Source organism: Brugia malayi, assembly GCF_000002995.4.
Source record: "Brugia malayi strain FR3 genome assembly, contig: Bm_159, whole genome shotgun sequence".
In the NCBI taxonomy this organism is placed as follows: Eukaryota; Metazoa; Nematoda; class Chromadorea; order Rhabditida; family Onchocercidae; genus Brugia; species Brugia malayi.
The window spans coordinates 1-18,203 of NW_025062388.1; the positions used below are offsets into that span (position 1 = coordinate 1).

At 30.9% G+C, this 18,203-nt stretch overlaps 4 protein-coding genes across 5 annotated transcripts; 2 read left to right on the forward strand and 2 right to left on the reverse strand.

The window, feature by feature from the left end:
• Positions 1 to 501: 501 nt before the first annotated feature.
• Bm17266 (Uncharacterized protein) lies at positions 502 to 1,480 on the forward strand (the record flags this gene model as incomplete). Its single annotated transcript, XM_043083063.1, has 2 exons — positions 502 to 621; positions 869 to 1,480. Coding segments are annotated over 2 exons (732 nt in total), but the record flags the coding sequence as incomplete, so codon positions are not given.
• A 40-nt stretch (positions 1,481 to 1,520) lies between these two features.
• On the forward strand, positions 1,521 to 5,825 carry Bm10239 (Uncharacterized protein; the record flags this gene model as incomplete). Its single annotated transcript, XM_043083064.1, has 11 exons — positions 1,521 to 1,686; positions 2,039 to 2,137; positions 2,529 to 2,666; positions 2,833 to 2,960; positions 3,104 to 3,240; positions 3,603 to 3,725; positions 4,095 to 4,265; positions 4,409 to 4,638; positions 4,784 to 4,949; positions 5,459 to 5,529; positions 5,671 to 5,825. 11 exons carry the CDS (start codon positions 1,521 to 1,523, stop codon positions 5,823 to 5,825), a joined length of 1,584 nt encoding a protein of 527 aa, XP_042938998.1.
• Positions 5,826 to 8,357: 2,532 nt separating this feature from the next.
• Bma-nars-1.1 (Asparaginyl-tRNA synthetase, cytoplasmic, putative) lies at positions 8,358 to 12,316 on the reverse strand (the record flags this gene model as incomplete). Of its 2 annotated transcripts, XM_043083065.1 has the most annotated exons (11): positions 8,358 to 8,561; positions 8,680 to 8,823; positions 9,087 to 9,248; positions 9,589 to 9,763; positions 10,213 to 10,346; positions 10,423 to 10,610; positions 11,098 to 11,248; positions 11,384 to 11,454; positions 11,585 to 11,765; positions 11,953 to 12,121; positions 12,249 to 12,316. In XM_043083065.1, the coding sequence occupies 11 exons, from the start codon at positions 12,314 to 12,316 to the stop codon at positions 8,358 to 8,360; spliced, it is 1,647 nt and encodes a 548-aa protein (XP_042938999.1). The 2 variants fall into 2 exon arrangements, with proteins under 2 accessions (XP_042938999.1, XP_042939000.1); XM_043083066.1 differs by lacking the exons at positions 11,098 to 11,248; positions 11,384 to 11,454; positions 11,585 to 11,765; positions 11,953 to 12,121; positions 12,249 to 12,316 and having other exon boundaries at positions 10,423 to 10,569.
• Positions 12,317 to 16,858: 4,542 nt separating this feature from the next.
• Bm17267 (Uncharacterized protein) lies at positions 16,859 to 17,384 on the reverse strand (the record flags this gene model as incomplete). Its single annotated transcript, XM_043083067.1, has 2 exons — positions 16,859 to 16,938; positions 17,228 to 17,384. 2 exons carry the CDS (start codon positions 17,382 to 17,384, stop codon positions 16,859 to 16,861), a joined length of 237 nt encoding a protein of 78 aa, XP_042939001.1.
• Positions 17,385 to 18,203: the final 819 nt, after the last annotated feature.

Consider the following 18,203-nt stretch of genomic DNA (forward strand, 5'->3'; position numbering starts at 1 on the left):
GTGTTCCGTATGGTACTAAAACTGGCACAGATTCAAATCTGTGTAAGCTCATTCAGTCTTACATTTTTGTATTAATCAGGAAGTATCAATATTTCAGCTACTTTTCAGGAAAATGAATACACATCTGGAAAAGATTTATGATTATTACTGTAGCAATAGCTTCATTAATTCATTATTAAATCAAGAAAGCTGCATAGAAAAGCTTCATTCAATTTGTAATCAAAGTGATTGCTCAAATGTTGATCTTTTCTCAGATGCATATAATTCTCTTTTGAAAACGGTTCTTTATTTTGCTTCATACTTAAAATATTAAAATATCAGTATTAAAGCCTTTCAATTTAATTTACCTTAAGGTTACCAGCTGACTGGTATAATCATTGTTTGATTTCACAACTGCTCTTGCAAATACTTTACAACTAATGATGTCTTGAAATATAAAGATTGGATGATTATCGTTTAATTTCATTTTTTTTTTTTAATTCAAGACATTTTTAAACTTAGGAAAGAATTTTAAATAAGAAAACATCTGATTTCTCATCTGAATGGTGTAACTTTGCCAAACGATACCTTGGCTGTGGAATCACTGAATCTTTTTACGAAGTATGTCCAAAAACTGCAGAGGTTTGTTATTTTTATTGAGTAATCCAACTGCTTGAAATTTTACCATTTCGAATCTCTTTTAGTATTTTAACACTTTTTTTGTAACAATTTTGAAAGAAGGGGAATTTTTTTGAAAAAAAGATTTTGTAATGACAGGTGCAGAATTTATTGACTCAATAAAATTAGAAATGTATGATTCAAATGTTTTATGGCTGTCTCTAATAAATTCTTAAATGATTGTCGTAAACAGTTATTTCTTTTTTTATAGGCTTTGCAAAACTACTTTGAGATACTGATTAATCCGAATAATAGCAACTGTTATTTGCGGCAACCAACGGCTAACCATAATGAAATTGTTTTTGGTCGGTTAATTCGGCAACTAACAGCTGATCTGAATGAAACCGTTCCTGATTGGTCAGATCGACAACCAACAGCTGATCTGAATGAAACCGTTCCTGATTGGTCAGATCGACAACCAACAGCTGATCTGAATGAAACCGTTCCTGATTGGTCAGATCGACAACCAACAGCTGATCTGAATGAAACCGTTCCTGATTGGTCAGATCGACAACCAACAGCTGATCTGAATGAAACCGTTCCTGATTGCTCAGATCGACAACCAACAGCTGATCTGAATGAAACCGTTCCTGATTGCTCAGATCGACAACCAACAGCTGATCTGAATGAAACCGTTCCTGATTGGTCAGATCGACAACCAACAGCTGATCTGAATGAAACCGTTCCTGATTGGTCAGATCGACAACCAACAGCTGGTCTGAATGAAACCGTTCCTGATTGGTCAGATCGACAACCAAAAGCTAATCTGAATGAAACCGTTCCTGATTGGTCAGATCGACAACCAACAGCTGATCTCGAATGAAACCGTTCCTGATTGGTCAGATCGACAACCAACAGCTGATATGAATGGAACCGTTCCTGATTGGTCAGATCGACAACCAACAGCTGATCTGAATGAAACCGTTCCTGATTGGTCAGATCGACAACCAACAGCTGATCTGAATGAAACCGTTCCTGATGGTCAGATCGACAACCAACAGCTGATCTCAATGAAACCGTTCCTGATCGGTCAGATCGACATCCAAAAGCTAATCTGAATGAAACCGTTCCTGATTGGTCAGATCGACAACCAACAGCTGATCTCAATGAAAACATTGCTAGTTGGTGCTTATTTGTAATTCAACTCTTACATACTAAAATGTTTATTTTTTTATCAATCATAATAGATAATATCACCGGTACAATTCAGAATATCAATGATCATCAGGCTTAACAAAGGAAGAATACTTTTAAGAGGAAGAATTTTAAATTCCTAATAATTAATGATCAACAGTAATTTTTGATTAATGGTAAGTTGTGGAAATAAATAAATATTTCATTCATGCAAAAGTTGACTCCGGAAATATTATAAATGTTATAGATGCTAGCAGTAATTCTGATCTCCAGACATGTAATAATTGCAAAGTAATCAAATGTCCAGAGGGTTTCTATTATAACAAACATTTGGCAAAATGTGTTGGTAAGTACGATAGCTCACTTTTATCCGCGGAATCATCACGAACCGATATCTTTTGCATATTTTTAGAGAAGAATTTCATAGTTCAATTTAGTGATTTGATATTAGGTTTAAGTAATTTAGGAACATTTGAATGATTATTCAGCTTTAAGATAATCTTGAGATTTGAGACTTTTTCTTACTTTTAATTCTTTAATCAACAGTCATTTTAGAAAGTTCACTTCAAGTTTTAAATTGCGAGTCGTGGCAATTTCACTTAAATGTGGAAAATATTATTATGATGTTGAATGATTTGATAAAAATAGTGATAGAAACAAAGTAAAAACAAAAAAATTCGACCATACTTATACCTTATAGATCATACTTATCATAATTATATCTTATTGAAATTTAGATGTAGATGAATGCGCATCCAATAAACATTTTTGTTCGCAGAAGTGTATCAATAAGCAAGGTAGCTATGATTGTGAGTGTTTTGGCCCTTTGTATAGACTGGCTCGAAATAATCGTCGGTGCTATCGAACTGATAATGGTTATTCGTTATATTTATTACTTTAATTTTTTTCAGTAATGCTTGTTTATAGAATGGCTTAGTAATATTTTTTTGAACAAGAGCAAATTCATTAAGTGAGGTATTTCAATTTCATTATAATCGATAAGGGAGTAATAGACATGTAAACCTGATGATATACTTCCAGAATCTGTCGTGTTTTTCTTGGCTCATTCTCATAGTGTATGGAATATAACATATAATGCAAAATCTCAGCTTAAGTTGGTACCTAGCAATAGAGCTGAAAAAGTGGCCATGTTCGACTACGACTTGAAGGTAGATCATTTCATAAAAAAGATTCACTATTGTTTTTTAACCGCTTTGAAAATTTTGAATCTTTTCAGAATTTCTTCATTGTTTTCATTTGTATACACACACACAAAAAAAAAAAAGAGTTATAGCATTAAATTGAGTTCCAGGAAAAGAAATTATACTATGTGGATCTAACGAGAAATTCAATTCAGTATGTAAATTTGCTTGATAGAAACAGAGTACATATCATACAAAACCATGATATTGAAGGTACAGAAGGAATCGCTATTGATTGGATACATAGGTTACTAACTTACTTTAATCGTCATAGCATTATTAAACTAAAATATAATAAGGTTTTTTTTTTTTCATGTAAAACTATTTAGAAACAATTCCATCTCTCTTAATAGCAACGGCAATGATGATAGTATAGTGAAAATGCAATAGCTTCAAAAATCTATCAGATCTTATGGATTACAATTGAAAGCATAGGGCATTTCATCAAATTATCAATTCGATCATTGATTTAATAATTTACATGAAGTAGATTTTAATAATTTACATTCTTTCAAAGGCACAGTCATCTCTGCTTCTGAAAGAAAATGAAAAAAAATTAAGCATAGATTTGAAATAATGTTAAAAAAAACGAGATCAGGTACCATTCAGGAATTTGTATACTCTACGTTACAAGCAATTACATGTGCAACGTCTTGATGGTCTTTATAGAGCATTACTTTATGATGGATTTTTTCAATTGCCTCGAGCTTTGGTCGCTTATCCTTCGATACGGTTCTTTTTTCTTTCCTGAAAAACATTTCATAGTTTTGAAGTTACTTTGTAACTAATATTGAACTAACATTTCCTATCTGCAATAATCAAGCAGCGTAACTAATACTAAAAAAAAACTGACACTATTCATCCGGCATTCATTGCAGTATCAGATTGTAAATGGTGGGACCTTCATGTTTTCTTCTATATAATGTGACAATTGTCAAGCAAAATTTGGCTAAATTAGATGATATCTTGCTTAAGTAACATAAGATTCAACTTTTTCCTTGTGCTTTGTCTACTCTCAAAACACTCTCCTCGAAAATAGGATATAAAATTGTTAGAAATTCTTGTGATTCATGGTTCTCCATGCAAATACATTCTTTACAGTGAACTGTTTGCAAGCGACTGGGGAGTGAAACCATTTATAGTCCGTCTTGCTATGGACGGTACTCAAGCAAAAAAGATCGTCACTGAAAGTTTAGTTTGGCCAAATGCACTAGCTATCGATTATTTCGCAGAACGTCTTTACTGGGCCGATGCTTTCCGCGACGTTATTGAGTTCATTAATTTTTTTAAATGTTTTCTGGTTAAGGCGAAGATTATATTATATAAATTTCCGATTAGTATCATAATTTGAATGTAGCAGGAAGAACTCCTCATTTAAAATTTTCTCATGATTTTTATTCTAACCTTTAATCTAGAATGGCAAATTTGGATGGAACGGGTCGACGAAATGTAATCAGTGACGATAAGTTGGTGCCGCATGTTTTCGGATTAACGATATTTGACGATACGATCTTTTGGAGCGACTGGACTCGTCGTGGAATTCTTTTTGCTAATAAACTTACCGGTCAAAACTCAACAAGGCTGATGGAGACTGTATTGCCACCGTATTCCCTCAAGGCATATCATCCTTTTATGCAAATGGAAGGTATGCCATAATCTTTTTTGTAATACTTACGTGAATAAATAAAAAAAGCTTCTAGATCTAAAAAACAAGCTTCAAAATTTACTAGAATCCTACCAGTTTGCTGTGAAATGTTTTTTCATTCAATTACAACTTAATTATACTTCAGCTCCTAATATTTGTGAAGTGACAACATGCCAACATATCTGTGTACCGAAGCTTGACGGTTCAGGACAGCAATGTCTATGCGCCGAAGGATTTATCATGCATGAAAGCGGTCTTTGTGAACCAAACTGTACGAAACATCAGTTACTGTGCTCACGGCCGGATCACAAGTATCATTTTCGAATTAAATAATTTTTTTCTTTTTTTGAATTAATAATTAAGGAATCAGAGAAAATTTGTTATAAGAATTCTTCCTGCTAGAAACAGATCTAAATTCAATTCCTGTTTTATAGACATTCAGTCTTATTGCGATCAACTTTGAGCAAAAATTTTCAGAATAGTAATATTTTTCTATCGCAAATGATTTGAAATTTTACGGATCATTGGTTTCATCTCATTGATTTTAGATTTATAAAATCACATAAAAAAGTTCGCTACTTTTTTTGCAAGCACTAAATATTCACGTTATAGTAATACAGTAGAAACTTACCATTTACGAAATATAATTAATTAATCTTCTGACATATTATCAATCCAAAAGAGTTCACTTCCGCCCTTCTCGTTTGTTCTTTTGGTCTCTTCTATTTATCGGAAATATCATTTTTCTTCTCTTTTTTTTAGGGATAAGTCTATTTACATCGTAAATTAAATGTCAAATTTTTCAAGATAAGTATTTCAGATGTCTCAATTTAATATATCGGTGTGATGAATCGTACAATTGTAGAAATGGAGATGATGAAATGGAATGTCGTAAGTGTTTCTTCATTCCCTTCTTTATGAAAACTATTTCTTTGTATCAGTGTTAAAAAATAAGTGTTCGAAATGTTTTTGCTTTTGAATTCTTTGGCTTTCTTGAATTTGTTTAAAGTTTATTAATACAAATTGTTGCAGCTGTATCGATTTGCATGCATGATGAGCGCATGTTCCCTTGTCGTGATAATCGTAAATGTATTTTGCGATCGCAACGATGCGATGGTTTCGTAGATTGCTATGATGAATCGGATGAATTTTATTGTGCTGATTTAGCTATAGCTTGGAGCCATTAACTGCTCCATAATTGTTGGCTAAGATATGATAAAAACATCATTTCCAATTGCTACTATCATCGTAATACTAATTGCAAACAAGTCTGAAACCAAAATTAGGATTGTATACGACACATCCTCACACCAAAAAGAAGGACAGAGTCTGAATGATATATTTATACCCGAGGACCCATAATTCTTCTCGATTTAGTAGAAGTATAATGATGGAAATTGTGATGGCCAATTGCAGTTACTGTCGGTAAATCGAAAAATTCTTATTACACACTAAATGGTTTAGAATAATGCTAATGATTCATCACTATAAACCAATTCGTTATTCCTTTGTTATATCCCATTTTTTTGAAACGGTGAATCCTTTATCTAAACCCCAAATAGTAAATGTACATCTGTCTTCTTTGTTCTTCATTGTAAATGTTAGCCAAGCCCACTTCCTACACCCTTAAAAATCTTCTCTAATCAGTTAATAACAAAGAAACAATCGATGGCAGTCTTCTCGTCCTCCTTGATATCTGGGTTGATCTTGCTCGTAGACAAGAAACAAAAGGTTCAGTTCAACTTCTACAAACCTAAAGTAAATCAAGTAAATTTAACTAACCTAAATCATCTACTCCTCTGACCAAAAAGTTAATTCAAATTCATCACAGCTGTAGCTTTTTTACGATTTGTCACGTTTATCTAAAAAAAAAAAAAAAAAAAAGTATTCTTCATTTTTTATATGAATTCTTGTAATAGCAATAAGTTCTATTATGAAAGAAAATCTCTATGGGTAACATAGTTTTCCTATTTTTTTTAATTACTGTATACATTTTGAACAGTAATACTTTGCATTTCAATTTAATAAAATTGAAATACTTTTTATATATTAAGAAATCCTTCCATTACTTCAATAGTTTATTTTTTACGAACATTTTTGATTTAAATACAATTGATAAGTAGTTTAAATGATAAATGATAAAATACAAACTTCAAACTAAATGATAAAATACAAACTTCATTAAGCGAAAAATCGATGAAATTAAACATATTTCTGGCAAAGAAATGAATTTGATCATTAATTTTAGCTTTCCAGTACTTTTAAATTCTCGCTTGATGTCATTTTCGATTAGTTTGCATAATGAATTTGATATTTTTTTCTATTTCTGCATCACTTAAGTATTAGACTTTCGTTTCCAGGAAAAATTTTATTGCTTATTAATAACAAAGAATTTTATTAGCCTGGAAATTTCAATAATGAAAATTCAAATTTTTCTTCTGTTGATGAATGATTACATCGTTGAAGCATTCAAAGGAGTGTTGCAGTACGAAGAATGTCAATCTGTTGACAGCCAGCTGGAAATTTTGCAATGAATAATATATTTGTTGATCATATCCTTTAATGCTGATATAAATTTTACTGTAGTATTGAAGATTTCCATTGTCTCTGCAATTATCTTTGACTTTTAAACACGTATATAAGTGAATCTACGTGATATTACGGAAGACTGCAGTTTGAGTAAGTACATAGATAGGATAGAAATGTTTACTGTGTAGTACTACTACAATGTAACATTTCTAACATGGGTAAATCTACCAACGGACTTTACCATTGCATTTACAACATACAGCAAAGTAAACATCATTGACTGACTTTGGCTTTGGAAGTTGCGAAAAATTCTTGGTCTTTTGATCGAGGAGGAATGTTGTAGCTCCAAAATTATAAAATGATGCGAAAAAATAGACGAAGAGATCTTCAAATGTGTTCCACATATATTTCCGGATTAGATTTCATTTTTTCACCGTAAACGGAAATTTATGTTTTGTAAGTGGGAGTGAGGAGTAAAGGAGTGGAAGATAGGTTAGAAAGCAATTTCTCTTGCTGATTTCCTTCCTGAAATTTTAAGTCCGAAAGGAGAATTGTTTACAATTCTTTTTTTTTTTTTATTCTGGCTGTTCAGGAAAAAGATTCTTAATTGAATATCAACAACGACTATGCTGAACTTCTTGCTGCTTTCACAGTATTCATTGTGACATCAAGAGTACTTAAGGTAAATTGTATAAATGACATCTCAACAATTATTAGATCAGCTTAACGATTATTACTTGTAAAAATGACATCAGAATGGAAGCACTAAGTTGCACATTTTTACCTTAAATATTTTTTTTAATGTAACTAAGCGTATCGTTACATTTTGTTGTATGAATTAAATATTCTCATACATACATATAACAGCGTAAGCAGAAGTTAAGGGTTCTTTTTTTTGTACTTCTGCAACATCCATCATTTCTTATATATATGCTGAAATAGAAGCATATAATGTAATATGTTTACTGCATTATAAAAAGCAAGAGAAACAAAAGTTAAGCAAAAAACTTCGCGATAACAACAAAAGCAACTCCTGCAATAACTTATATAATTTATATAAAATATTTTTCAACAACACAGCTTATCACAATCAGTGAGAAGCAGAAAATGATACACAGACCATAACAATTAAACGATGTCATTCCCTTTTCTTTCACTTGATCACGAAAAAGTAAGTTTCCAAATGATATTTATGGGACACATCGACCAACAAAGCGTGGGTAAAGACACACATCGCGAATATGATTGGTGTTTGTTAACCAACAAATAAAACGTTCCAAGCCAAGTCCATAGCCACCATGAGGACAGGTGCCATATAAACGTTGATCCAAGTACCAGTAATACGGTTTCGGGTCAATTTCCACATTTTTAAAAGCTTTCGATAGTTCATCGAACTAAAATATATAAAGAAATTGTTAAAGAGAAAAAAAAAAAACGAAAAAAATGAATAAGAAAACTCTAGAAAATTCCTTTTTTGAAATATCTATTAGTGAAGTTTTGAGAGTAATATACCTTCCAAATTCTCATACTGCCACCAACAATTTCGCCAACGCCAGGCATAAGAAGATCAACAGATTCTGTTAAGGTATTATCCTTTGCATCCCTCTGCATATAAAATGCCTTAATTTCGCTCGGGAAACGATTCAGTAGAATAGGCTATAAAATAATTCACAAATATAAACAAAAAGAGGAGTAAAAATTATTTCTGTTAATTCGAATCTCTGGAACTATCAAATTCTGTTCAAAATATATACCTTTCCTATTATATTCTTGCTATAGTCAAAAAAATGAATAAATCATTTTTCACATTGGACGTGAACAAGCATTAAAGTCAATTTCTTAAAACTAGTTACAAATTCTAACTCCAAACGGCAGCGCCTAATTTAAATGTACCCAAAAATAATTCCGCAAATACTCACCTTATTGATGGTATCAGTCATGAAACGTTCCGCTGCTTCAGCAATATCTTCCCCATAAGTAAAAGTATTACCAAATTCATTCTCAACATTGTGTTCTTGCAACCATTTAATAGCATCCTTGTATTCCATTCTTAAAAATGGTCTTTCTGGCGGTTGAAATTTCTGCAAAAAGAGGATAAAAGGCAATTATCATTGATAAACAAAGGAAAACGTAAAGTATCAGTGAAAGAAAACTCCTCGTGTATATATTATATAACTCTAATAAAGAACAACCTTATTAACTATATGTTTTTTAGAATAATTACTGATCTTTGAGAAAAAATTAATCTTCTGAAGTAAGAATATATCGAAACAAAAGACAGAAGTTTATACTCATCGAATGTTTTAAACTTTTTTCCTATTATAACTGACTTTTTTAAAGCATAGAAATAAGTACTGAAAATATACGCTAAAAATGTAGCATATCATCTAAAAAAAAATCAAAAACGAGAGAAAAAATAACCGGATTAATGTGTTCCAATAATTTTTTTGCCTCCTCGTCAGCTAAAAGTCGATCCACTGTGTCGCAAACGAGTTCTTCAATTTTCTCCATCAAATCATCCAGCGTTATGAAAGGACACTCGGCTTCAACATGTGCATATTCCGCCAAGTGTCGACGAGTGCGAGATTTTTCCGCCCTTAAAAAAGCATTCTCAATAATAAGAATGATTAAAAATATTGATAAAAACCGAATAACATTCACATAAAGTCTGCAATTTCTTCTAATTTATCAACTAGTGTTTTCCATTCATAAAATAAATCTCATCTTTCTCTCTCTCTTCCTTACTAGTAGTCTTAACGAGCAGTTTAAGTAGCAATAAAACTACTACTTAAAACAACATTAACACAATATATTATTATATTTCAGTTACAATAAAGCATTATTATTAAGCTTTTAATTATTAGATGGCAATATCACTCTAAAATTTTGCTAATCGTTAACGCCAAAAAATTTCACAATGATTATGATTATTGGAAACCAACTGGCGCCGCCGCATTATGGTGACACATAAAAAATGTATGTTCGCTAAAAATGTTGCCTTTTTGAAATCATTCCTGTATAAAAATGAGAATAATGCATACAAACCTGTAAGACTGAGCAATGCAGAAGACATCACCAAGAGTGGGAATGCAAGTTTCTAGATAGAGCTGTGATGACTGCGTAAGAAAAGATTGCTCACCAAAATAGTCCAGATTAAATAACGTTGATCCACCTTCTACCTAGAAAAAGATAATTTTCAATTATTTTATCGATATACATATATTGTCCTAAACAACATTTCATCAAATATGTAACCTGCGTTTGCACTAAAGTCGGTGGTGCAACTTCCACATAGCCAGCATTATAGAAATGTTCCCGCATTGCTCGAGTAGCAGCTGCTCTCAAACGTAGCAATGCAGCAGCATTTTCACCTCGAATAACCAAATGTCTATTGTCCAACATTTTGTCGACACTTGCTTCTTCGTTTAACACATTATCAATGCCTACAATGAATATAAACTATCGAAATTAGAATTTTCTTATCTATTTCTATTAGTGTATAACAATGTAACTTAATAGTACGGTGAAATAAGCTAACTATACATCAGTATATGATGAAATATATCATGACCAGACGTAGCAAGTTTCATATTCTTTATGCTCGATTAAATCTAACAGTACGCAATATGGATGGCTCTCAGAATGGATGGATAACTGTCAACTTTTCCCCATAAACACATTCTCTAAGTCCTTTCAGATATTCACCAAGAATTTCTACTTCTTTTCTGAAAAGTTCTATGATTATCTAAAAAAATATTTCAAAATATCACCAACGTAAGCATATATATTGTTTAAAGTACTTCATATGCAGTCTCAATTATTCTATTTTAAAAATTAATTTACGGCACATGGATTACAATTACAAAAAATAAAAATACAATACCATAGGATAAAATAAATAAAAAAATGAACGAAATAATTGGACATTACCTCCAGAAGGTGCATTTCCTATTATTTTCCAAAAATCAGCTATTAACTCGTGCCCGTTCGGTGCCTCTTTACCTTCCGGAACTTCCTTTATTGCGCCGTATATCTCAACCGTGCATTCAGTATTCACAGTGAGAGCGTCATACGTCTGGCACTAAAAAAAGTTTAATTAATAAACTCTTTGTTCTACAGGGAATGGTATCATCTATATAATCAATAGCTCATTATTATTTTCTGGTTGTTATCAAAATTTTTCTATCAATCCTAGACCGCATAAAAAATAACTAACCAATTTATCCATGAGTAGTACTTGAAGGAAACCAGTCCCATCTCGAAGGATGAAAAACATCAGTGACTTTCCTAAATACACAAAAACGAACATATTATGAATGTATATGTAATCTTTACAAAAAAAAAAAATATCTCAAACAATAATCTATTTCACTGAACAACCAGTTGTGATAATCAACGAATAATAATTGTAAAATACCTTGTCGACGCATTCTATGAATCCATCCTTTGATGCAAACACGTTCATTACGGTGCTTAACTAGATCACGAATCTTCACACCAGTGATATATGACAGACTCGTGTCCAGTTCTATTTGCACTTTTTTGGCTTCTTCAAGGGCTGCTTTTACTCCCACTTCTGTCGCATCCTTCTCTAACATCTAAAAAATACGAACAACTTATTCAACGCTACTCATTAAATATTTGTTATACGAAGCTATTTTTTAATTCATTTTTCGCTAATAAATTAAAGTAACACCTCGCCTCACCATCTTTTCTAACAAGCAAACTACTCAATTCATATTTTCAAAAAAAAAAAAAAAAAAAAAAAAAAAAAACAAATCTCACCTTTGCAGCAACTTTTTCATTCTTCAACATTTCTTGCTCGTAACGTTTCCAACTTTTCTTCAATGCCGTCTTTGAAGCAGCTTCCCATACTTGTTTTCCATCTTTCTTTGTCCTTATTAAGAAGTCACCTTTGGAAGACTTAGTAATTATCATCGCCTGATAAAGCGTCCTGCAGTCAATTATCGAAATTTAATTTAACGCAAAAAACTCCAGAAGTTTATACCAATTTAACATAGCCTTCTTAATCTTGCTTCTTCGAAACTTTTTATCTACGAAGACAAAAGTACCAAAATTACCTTAAAGGTTTCAGCTCGCTACCATCATTACCATCATCTCCAGTTTCTGGACAAATATAAACAGTCATTACAACAACCTTCTTCAATTAATTATCTTAAAAAATAGCATATTTAAATAACTAATCATTCAAAAGCAATAAAAACAAATGTTTACAGTGTTACGCAATAATTCGAGAAGAAGTGCACATTTCAATGAACTGCCTTAATCATTACAAATCATTTATCAACAGCTCATTCCTCCTTTCTAACAGCTCAGACCGACTTAATTTCCAGCTACCAAAATGTCACATGTAGGTCACATGTACATATCTTCCCTACACAGACCAACCAACATCGATGTCACTTTTATTGCGGAAAACCACGTTGCATGCTACGCAAATTGCAATCTCTTCAGTACAGGTTGTAACAGTAGTATTGAGTTAGAACAAAATGGTATCAGTTGAATTGTACCAAGAACATACCCTGTAATTAATAATTCATATAAATAATTAATATTATTGATAATATTTCTCTCCACAATAAAGTAATAAGGAGAAAGTCATTCTAGCAAAGTTCGTTATTATTTACTATATCTTTATGAAAAGGATCGGGTAGTGGACATGGATTGTTGTTGTAAAACTTGGCGAGGGCGGTTTTGTATCAGTTTATAAGGTTTATGAAAATTCATCGACATTCTTTCTTGTAATTATTTACTTCACAATTCCTCAAATTACAGCAATTTTACTTTGCAGGAATCAAGGGGAAACGAAATTTATGAAAGCATTAAAAACAGAAAGCTTAAAGGAGAAAGTTAAAGTAAGCTTGTTAGCTTTAAAGAAAGATAAATTTTTTAACTATTTAACTGTTATTTTTAACTGAACGGAACTGTAGTTTTCTACATTTCTAAGCTTTCAGCACACCATCTTATTCAGATTATGTTTGCAAATAGTGGAATTATTCACAATGCACATTATTTTTGATAGGATAATATACTTTGACTTCTCTCTCTTTCTCTCTCTCTTGCTTGTTAACATAAATGATTATAGCTAAAAATGGAAATTTAAGTGCTTAAATTAGCGAATGAACGAAAAAGGACGCATTTCTGTACATATGAAGATAAAGACATCTATAAAAAATGCTTATATTTGGTGGTGACACTACTTGGACCTTGTTTGCAGGTATGTTTATAAAACTACAAGAGATAGCTTTCTGGTTTCCGAGGTATCGGAGATAACAGATATTGATAAAACTTGACTGCAATCTTTCACTTGCAATCATTTCAAAACTATATCTCTGATTTATAAGTGAATATACTGGCAACTATTATCAAAAAACCTAAAAAGTATTACACACCAAGAATAATGCTAATGATTCATCCTATAAACCAAATTCGTTATTCCTTTGTTATATCCCATTTTTTTGAAACAATGAATGCTTTATCTAAACCTCAAATAGTAAATGTACATCTGTCTTCTTTGTTCTTCATTGTAAATGTTAGCCAAACCCACTTCCTACACCCTTAAAAATCTTCTCTAATCAGTTAATAACAAAGAAACGATCGATGGCAGTCTTCTCGTCCTCCTACTCAACAGTACCATTTATTCTGTCATTCTTTCAATTATTCAACTGTATGTTATATCGATTCACATTTATAAAGAAAATAAACGATATCTGGGTTGATCTTGCTCGTAGACAAGAATTCAGTTCAAGTCTACAAACCTAAAGTAAGTCAAGTGAACATAACTAGATCATCTACTCTTCTGACCAAAAAGTTACTTCACTTTGTTCCCATCTTATGTTTAGGCTGTAAATCTTTCATATATTGTTGACACGGTATCAGCTCCTCATTTAGTTGACACCATTGTTATGTAAATTATGTTGGAATCTACGAGGTTAACAACTTTGTTTTAAGGGCTTATCAGCTAGTGATTAGATTTGCTTCTAAACCAGGTGGTCAACAGCTCTTTTCAAACCTATTATTTTTTCGGCAGTTCAACTTATTGTAGATCATATACTTTGTTTGCATATATTGCTTGCTATATAAGGAGAGGTCATTGAGTGGAGCAAAGGATTTCATCGGAAATCAGGAGAATTCAACCGAAGAGACAATTCGATCCCACAAAAAGGGACTTCCACTACTTTGCTTCAATTTTTCTCAACCAATAATTTATGCAATACTGCTTCTGTTGATAAAGGAATATTATATTCCTATTACCCCATATATAACCTCTCTCAAATATAAATTTTTTAAATCTTCTACGCAAGCATTATAAGTTTTGGCTTCTTCATGGCGACAAATTTCATGAAGGCAGCACTGTTGATGTTGAGTCGTGATAAGTTACGTGGACAGTTAGAGTAGAGCCCATGAGTTTTTTTTTTTTTTTCTATTCGATCAGAAAATGTCTATGCTGCGATTAGTCACCAGGTGGAAAGTGGAGGTATGCTTTGATTAGGTCACCTTTTCTAGATCTCTCTCGCGTTTCAATGAGAAATCCGTTCTCAATATCATTTGCAACAAAGAATGTGTTGAATTGCTCTACATTGATTATGTGTTGAAAATGCTCTTAATTTTAATGGAAAATTTTTTCTAATTAAGGAAAAAATGTACGAACTACATACATTATCAAAATATTAATTATTGGTAAAGTCTTCTCGACTTGATAGCCAAATACAGATTTGATTGTTGACAGGTAAGTTGTCTACTCTTTATTTCATCCTTTGCTTTGAGAATTGTAAAGGTCTTCCAGTGTGGCATTTACTTTTATAAATAATTGATGTAGCATTAAAATCTAACTTTAACTGTAAAAAGAGTAAAGGTCATCCATTAGGGTACAACTCTTTATTTACGGTAATCACGCGCTTAAAAGAGGTGGGAAATTGGTTCGCGATCACTGCTCCCTCGAATCTACTTCCTCAATTTTTCTAGTACTGTTCAATAACTTCGATTAATGATAATTTTTATCTCAACCCAACTGAAAATCACTCTTAACCATAGCTAAAAATCCTGCAAAATTTGCCATATTTCACAACTTAATCATTCAGGACAGATTGTTATGGATTAAGACTGTCACCGAGGAGCTTTCGAACGAGCAAAGCCCTTTACCGCATGCATTTTGAAAAGAAAAGGGAAAATTTTTTCCAGTGTAAATTATATGCTAAAAGTTTAACCATTTATTGATTGAACATGTTAAACAGGACAAAGGAATGGCGAAAGCGTTTGCTTTAGCAGAAGAGAAAATTTTTTAAATATTAAATTTAAAAGGAAATAGTTAGAGATATTGTTGAAAAAGTTTGAATTAATAATAATATATGCATATGTGAAAGTGCAGCATAATGCGTTTGTTGAAATTGCAAATTATTGGTTACAATTTTTTTTGTTGTTGTTGCAGATTCCAGTTCTATCAATAAATAAAGTTTAGAATTTTTTTAATCCTGAATTGTGAATGGTTTCATTCTTTTTCATCAATCATTATGATTATTTTTGATTCTTCAATATTCTAAATGTATCGAAAATATGTGCAATGTCGAAAATAGGAAAAAAGCATGGAAATTCGTTTTTTTTTTACGTCTGCGATAGCTCTTTTTACGTTTGATGTCTTCACGTTAAGATTTTAACTCGAATATTGAGAAATTATTTTGTAGGCATCCATATATATAAAGTCGTATGACAAAGATATGTGACCAACTGTGAAAAAAAAGTGAAGTAAAATGTGTTATTCAGAACCTTTTTATTAGCTCCACTACAGAATTTGAATTTTAATATTTATCGAGAAATATTTTTTTGACATTTCATTAACAACTCCTATAAACTAGCTTCAATAATTATTTTTTCTCTGCTAATTTAATTTTTTTTCATTTTATTCCAATAAGTTATGATTAATCTGATGAATGTTTTATTGTGTAATCGCACCACTGAATGCATTAATTTGTATATTTGTTACAGTCAAATTCGGATATTTCGATATTTCATAATAATTCAAATATAATAAAATGAATAGTCGAATTGTTCTTTTTTTTCACATTGCAGCAAGTGATTCAAGATATAAATTACAATTTTCTTTTGGATTTATCGAAATACGCATATATCCTTTTTCGCCCAATCGGTGCCCCAACTGAAAATTAATTATTATCAATTTATTCATTAGTTTAATTTTTTCATTGATTTAAAAAAAAAAAAAAAAGATTGTAGTATATTTTAAAAATGAACTATCCAACATATATAACGCAATTAGCTTTCCTTTTTTTCTTTTTGCCGCAAGTCTATATAATACTATCAAAATGATGTATAACTTATCAATTTTATAAACAATTTCTTTGATTTAAAGGAAGAAGAAATTAATAACATTATAAATGATTTATTCATTTAAAATAATGATGTTAATATAAAATTGCTATCAATTTTTTCATTGTTGTAAACTTTTTCTTGAATTAAAAATTGAGAATGCAAAGTGAACGCATTATCTTGGTAACAATTTCAATTTACCATAGGTTTTAAATAAATAGAAATAGAAAGACGACAAAAAAGCAAAATATGTTTTAAGCTTCTAATTTAAATAAAATAAAATAGCACAATAAATTGTTCAAAATTCAGTCAAAAAATTTAAATAAGAGAAAATTTTTGCCTGTTTTTATTAAAATATATTATTTGTAAATCCAACCGCTAATACCGTATGTGAATAAAAACCTTCGTCGCATTGATCACTAAATATTCCTGCAAATTATTCACATCTAATTGATGCCTAAAATTTGTAATTTTAGTTGAAAAGGTATAAATTAATTAAATAATAAATAATAGATAAACTTCTTAAATTTTTATTATTCTTTAATTTGCATTAAATTATTACAAATTTAATCATTTTTCTTTACCTTATTATTCAACTTTTCGTCTTTTAACAATTTTTGTTCATTTCGTCTCTTCAAATTTTAAATTTAATTAAACAAATTTTCTTACCTTCTTTATAATTTCTGAATTTAGTTGACAATAAAATTCTTGTAACCACCGTCCTTTGCCAGAAGTGCTTTAAATAATAAAGGTGTAACACGGCTTACTGTAAAGGTGGCAACAGGTTTTCCAAATCGTGCACTTTTCATTTCACATGACCCATGCTTTTTCCCATATGGATAGCTCTTTTCGCTTACTAATCCATTCTTTTTCATAACATATGCGGAAAACTGAAGAATTATGCTTTTAAATTATATTAAAGAAATAGTATATTTGCATAATTTGAATTAGCCTTGTTATTATTAGTATTACTATAATTTTATCATCATTTATTATCATTAATAATAATGTTATCATTAAACGTTTTCATTGCTTATGATCATCACCCAACAATTTTGATTAATGAAAATAAAATGCTATCAATTTTATACATATGGAAATAATTTTGCAAAGAAATAATAAAAATTAGCGTTGTGTCACTGTTAAAATTTCATACAGCTTAAATTTAATACTACTCTATGTTTATTGTTACTATTACTATTACTAATATTTTATTATCATTATGTCAATGTGTTGCTATTATTAAATTACTAATTATTATTCATATGTATTAATCGTTTTCTGTTTATTCCTCCAGAAATAACAGAGATAATTCATTTCATTTCGATAGATTTTATATATCTATCTGATTATGTGAGTCTAAAACTGTATTACATTTCCGAATCTTCCAAACAACGAACATGGACCACTGCAATCGACTAATTCCTGAACCGAAAGCTTGCGCAATTTCTTGGTTTGTGATTTAGCTAATGCTTCAAAAACACCTACAAATGCATCGCAGCAGCTTCACCACATCCCTAAAGTAATATTTCATTAATAAACGAATGAGAATTTGAATATTAGCAAAATTATTGTTTATTTAGAACAAATTCTACACGATCTGAATTATTTGAAAAAAAATAAAAGAGAAGATAAAGAAAAAGCGCGCATTTTTTTGCTTCTCATAAGATAATATATTCCATAATTTACTTACA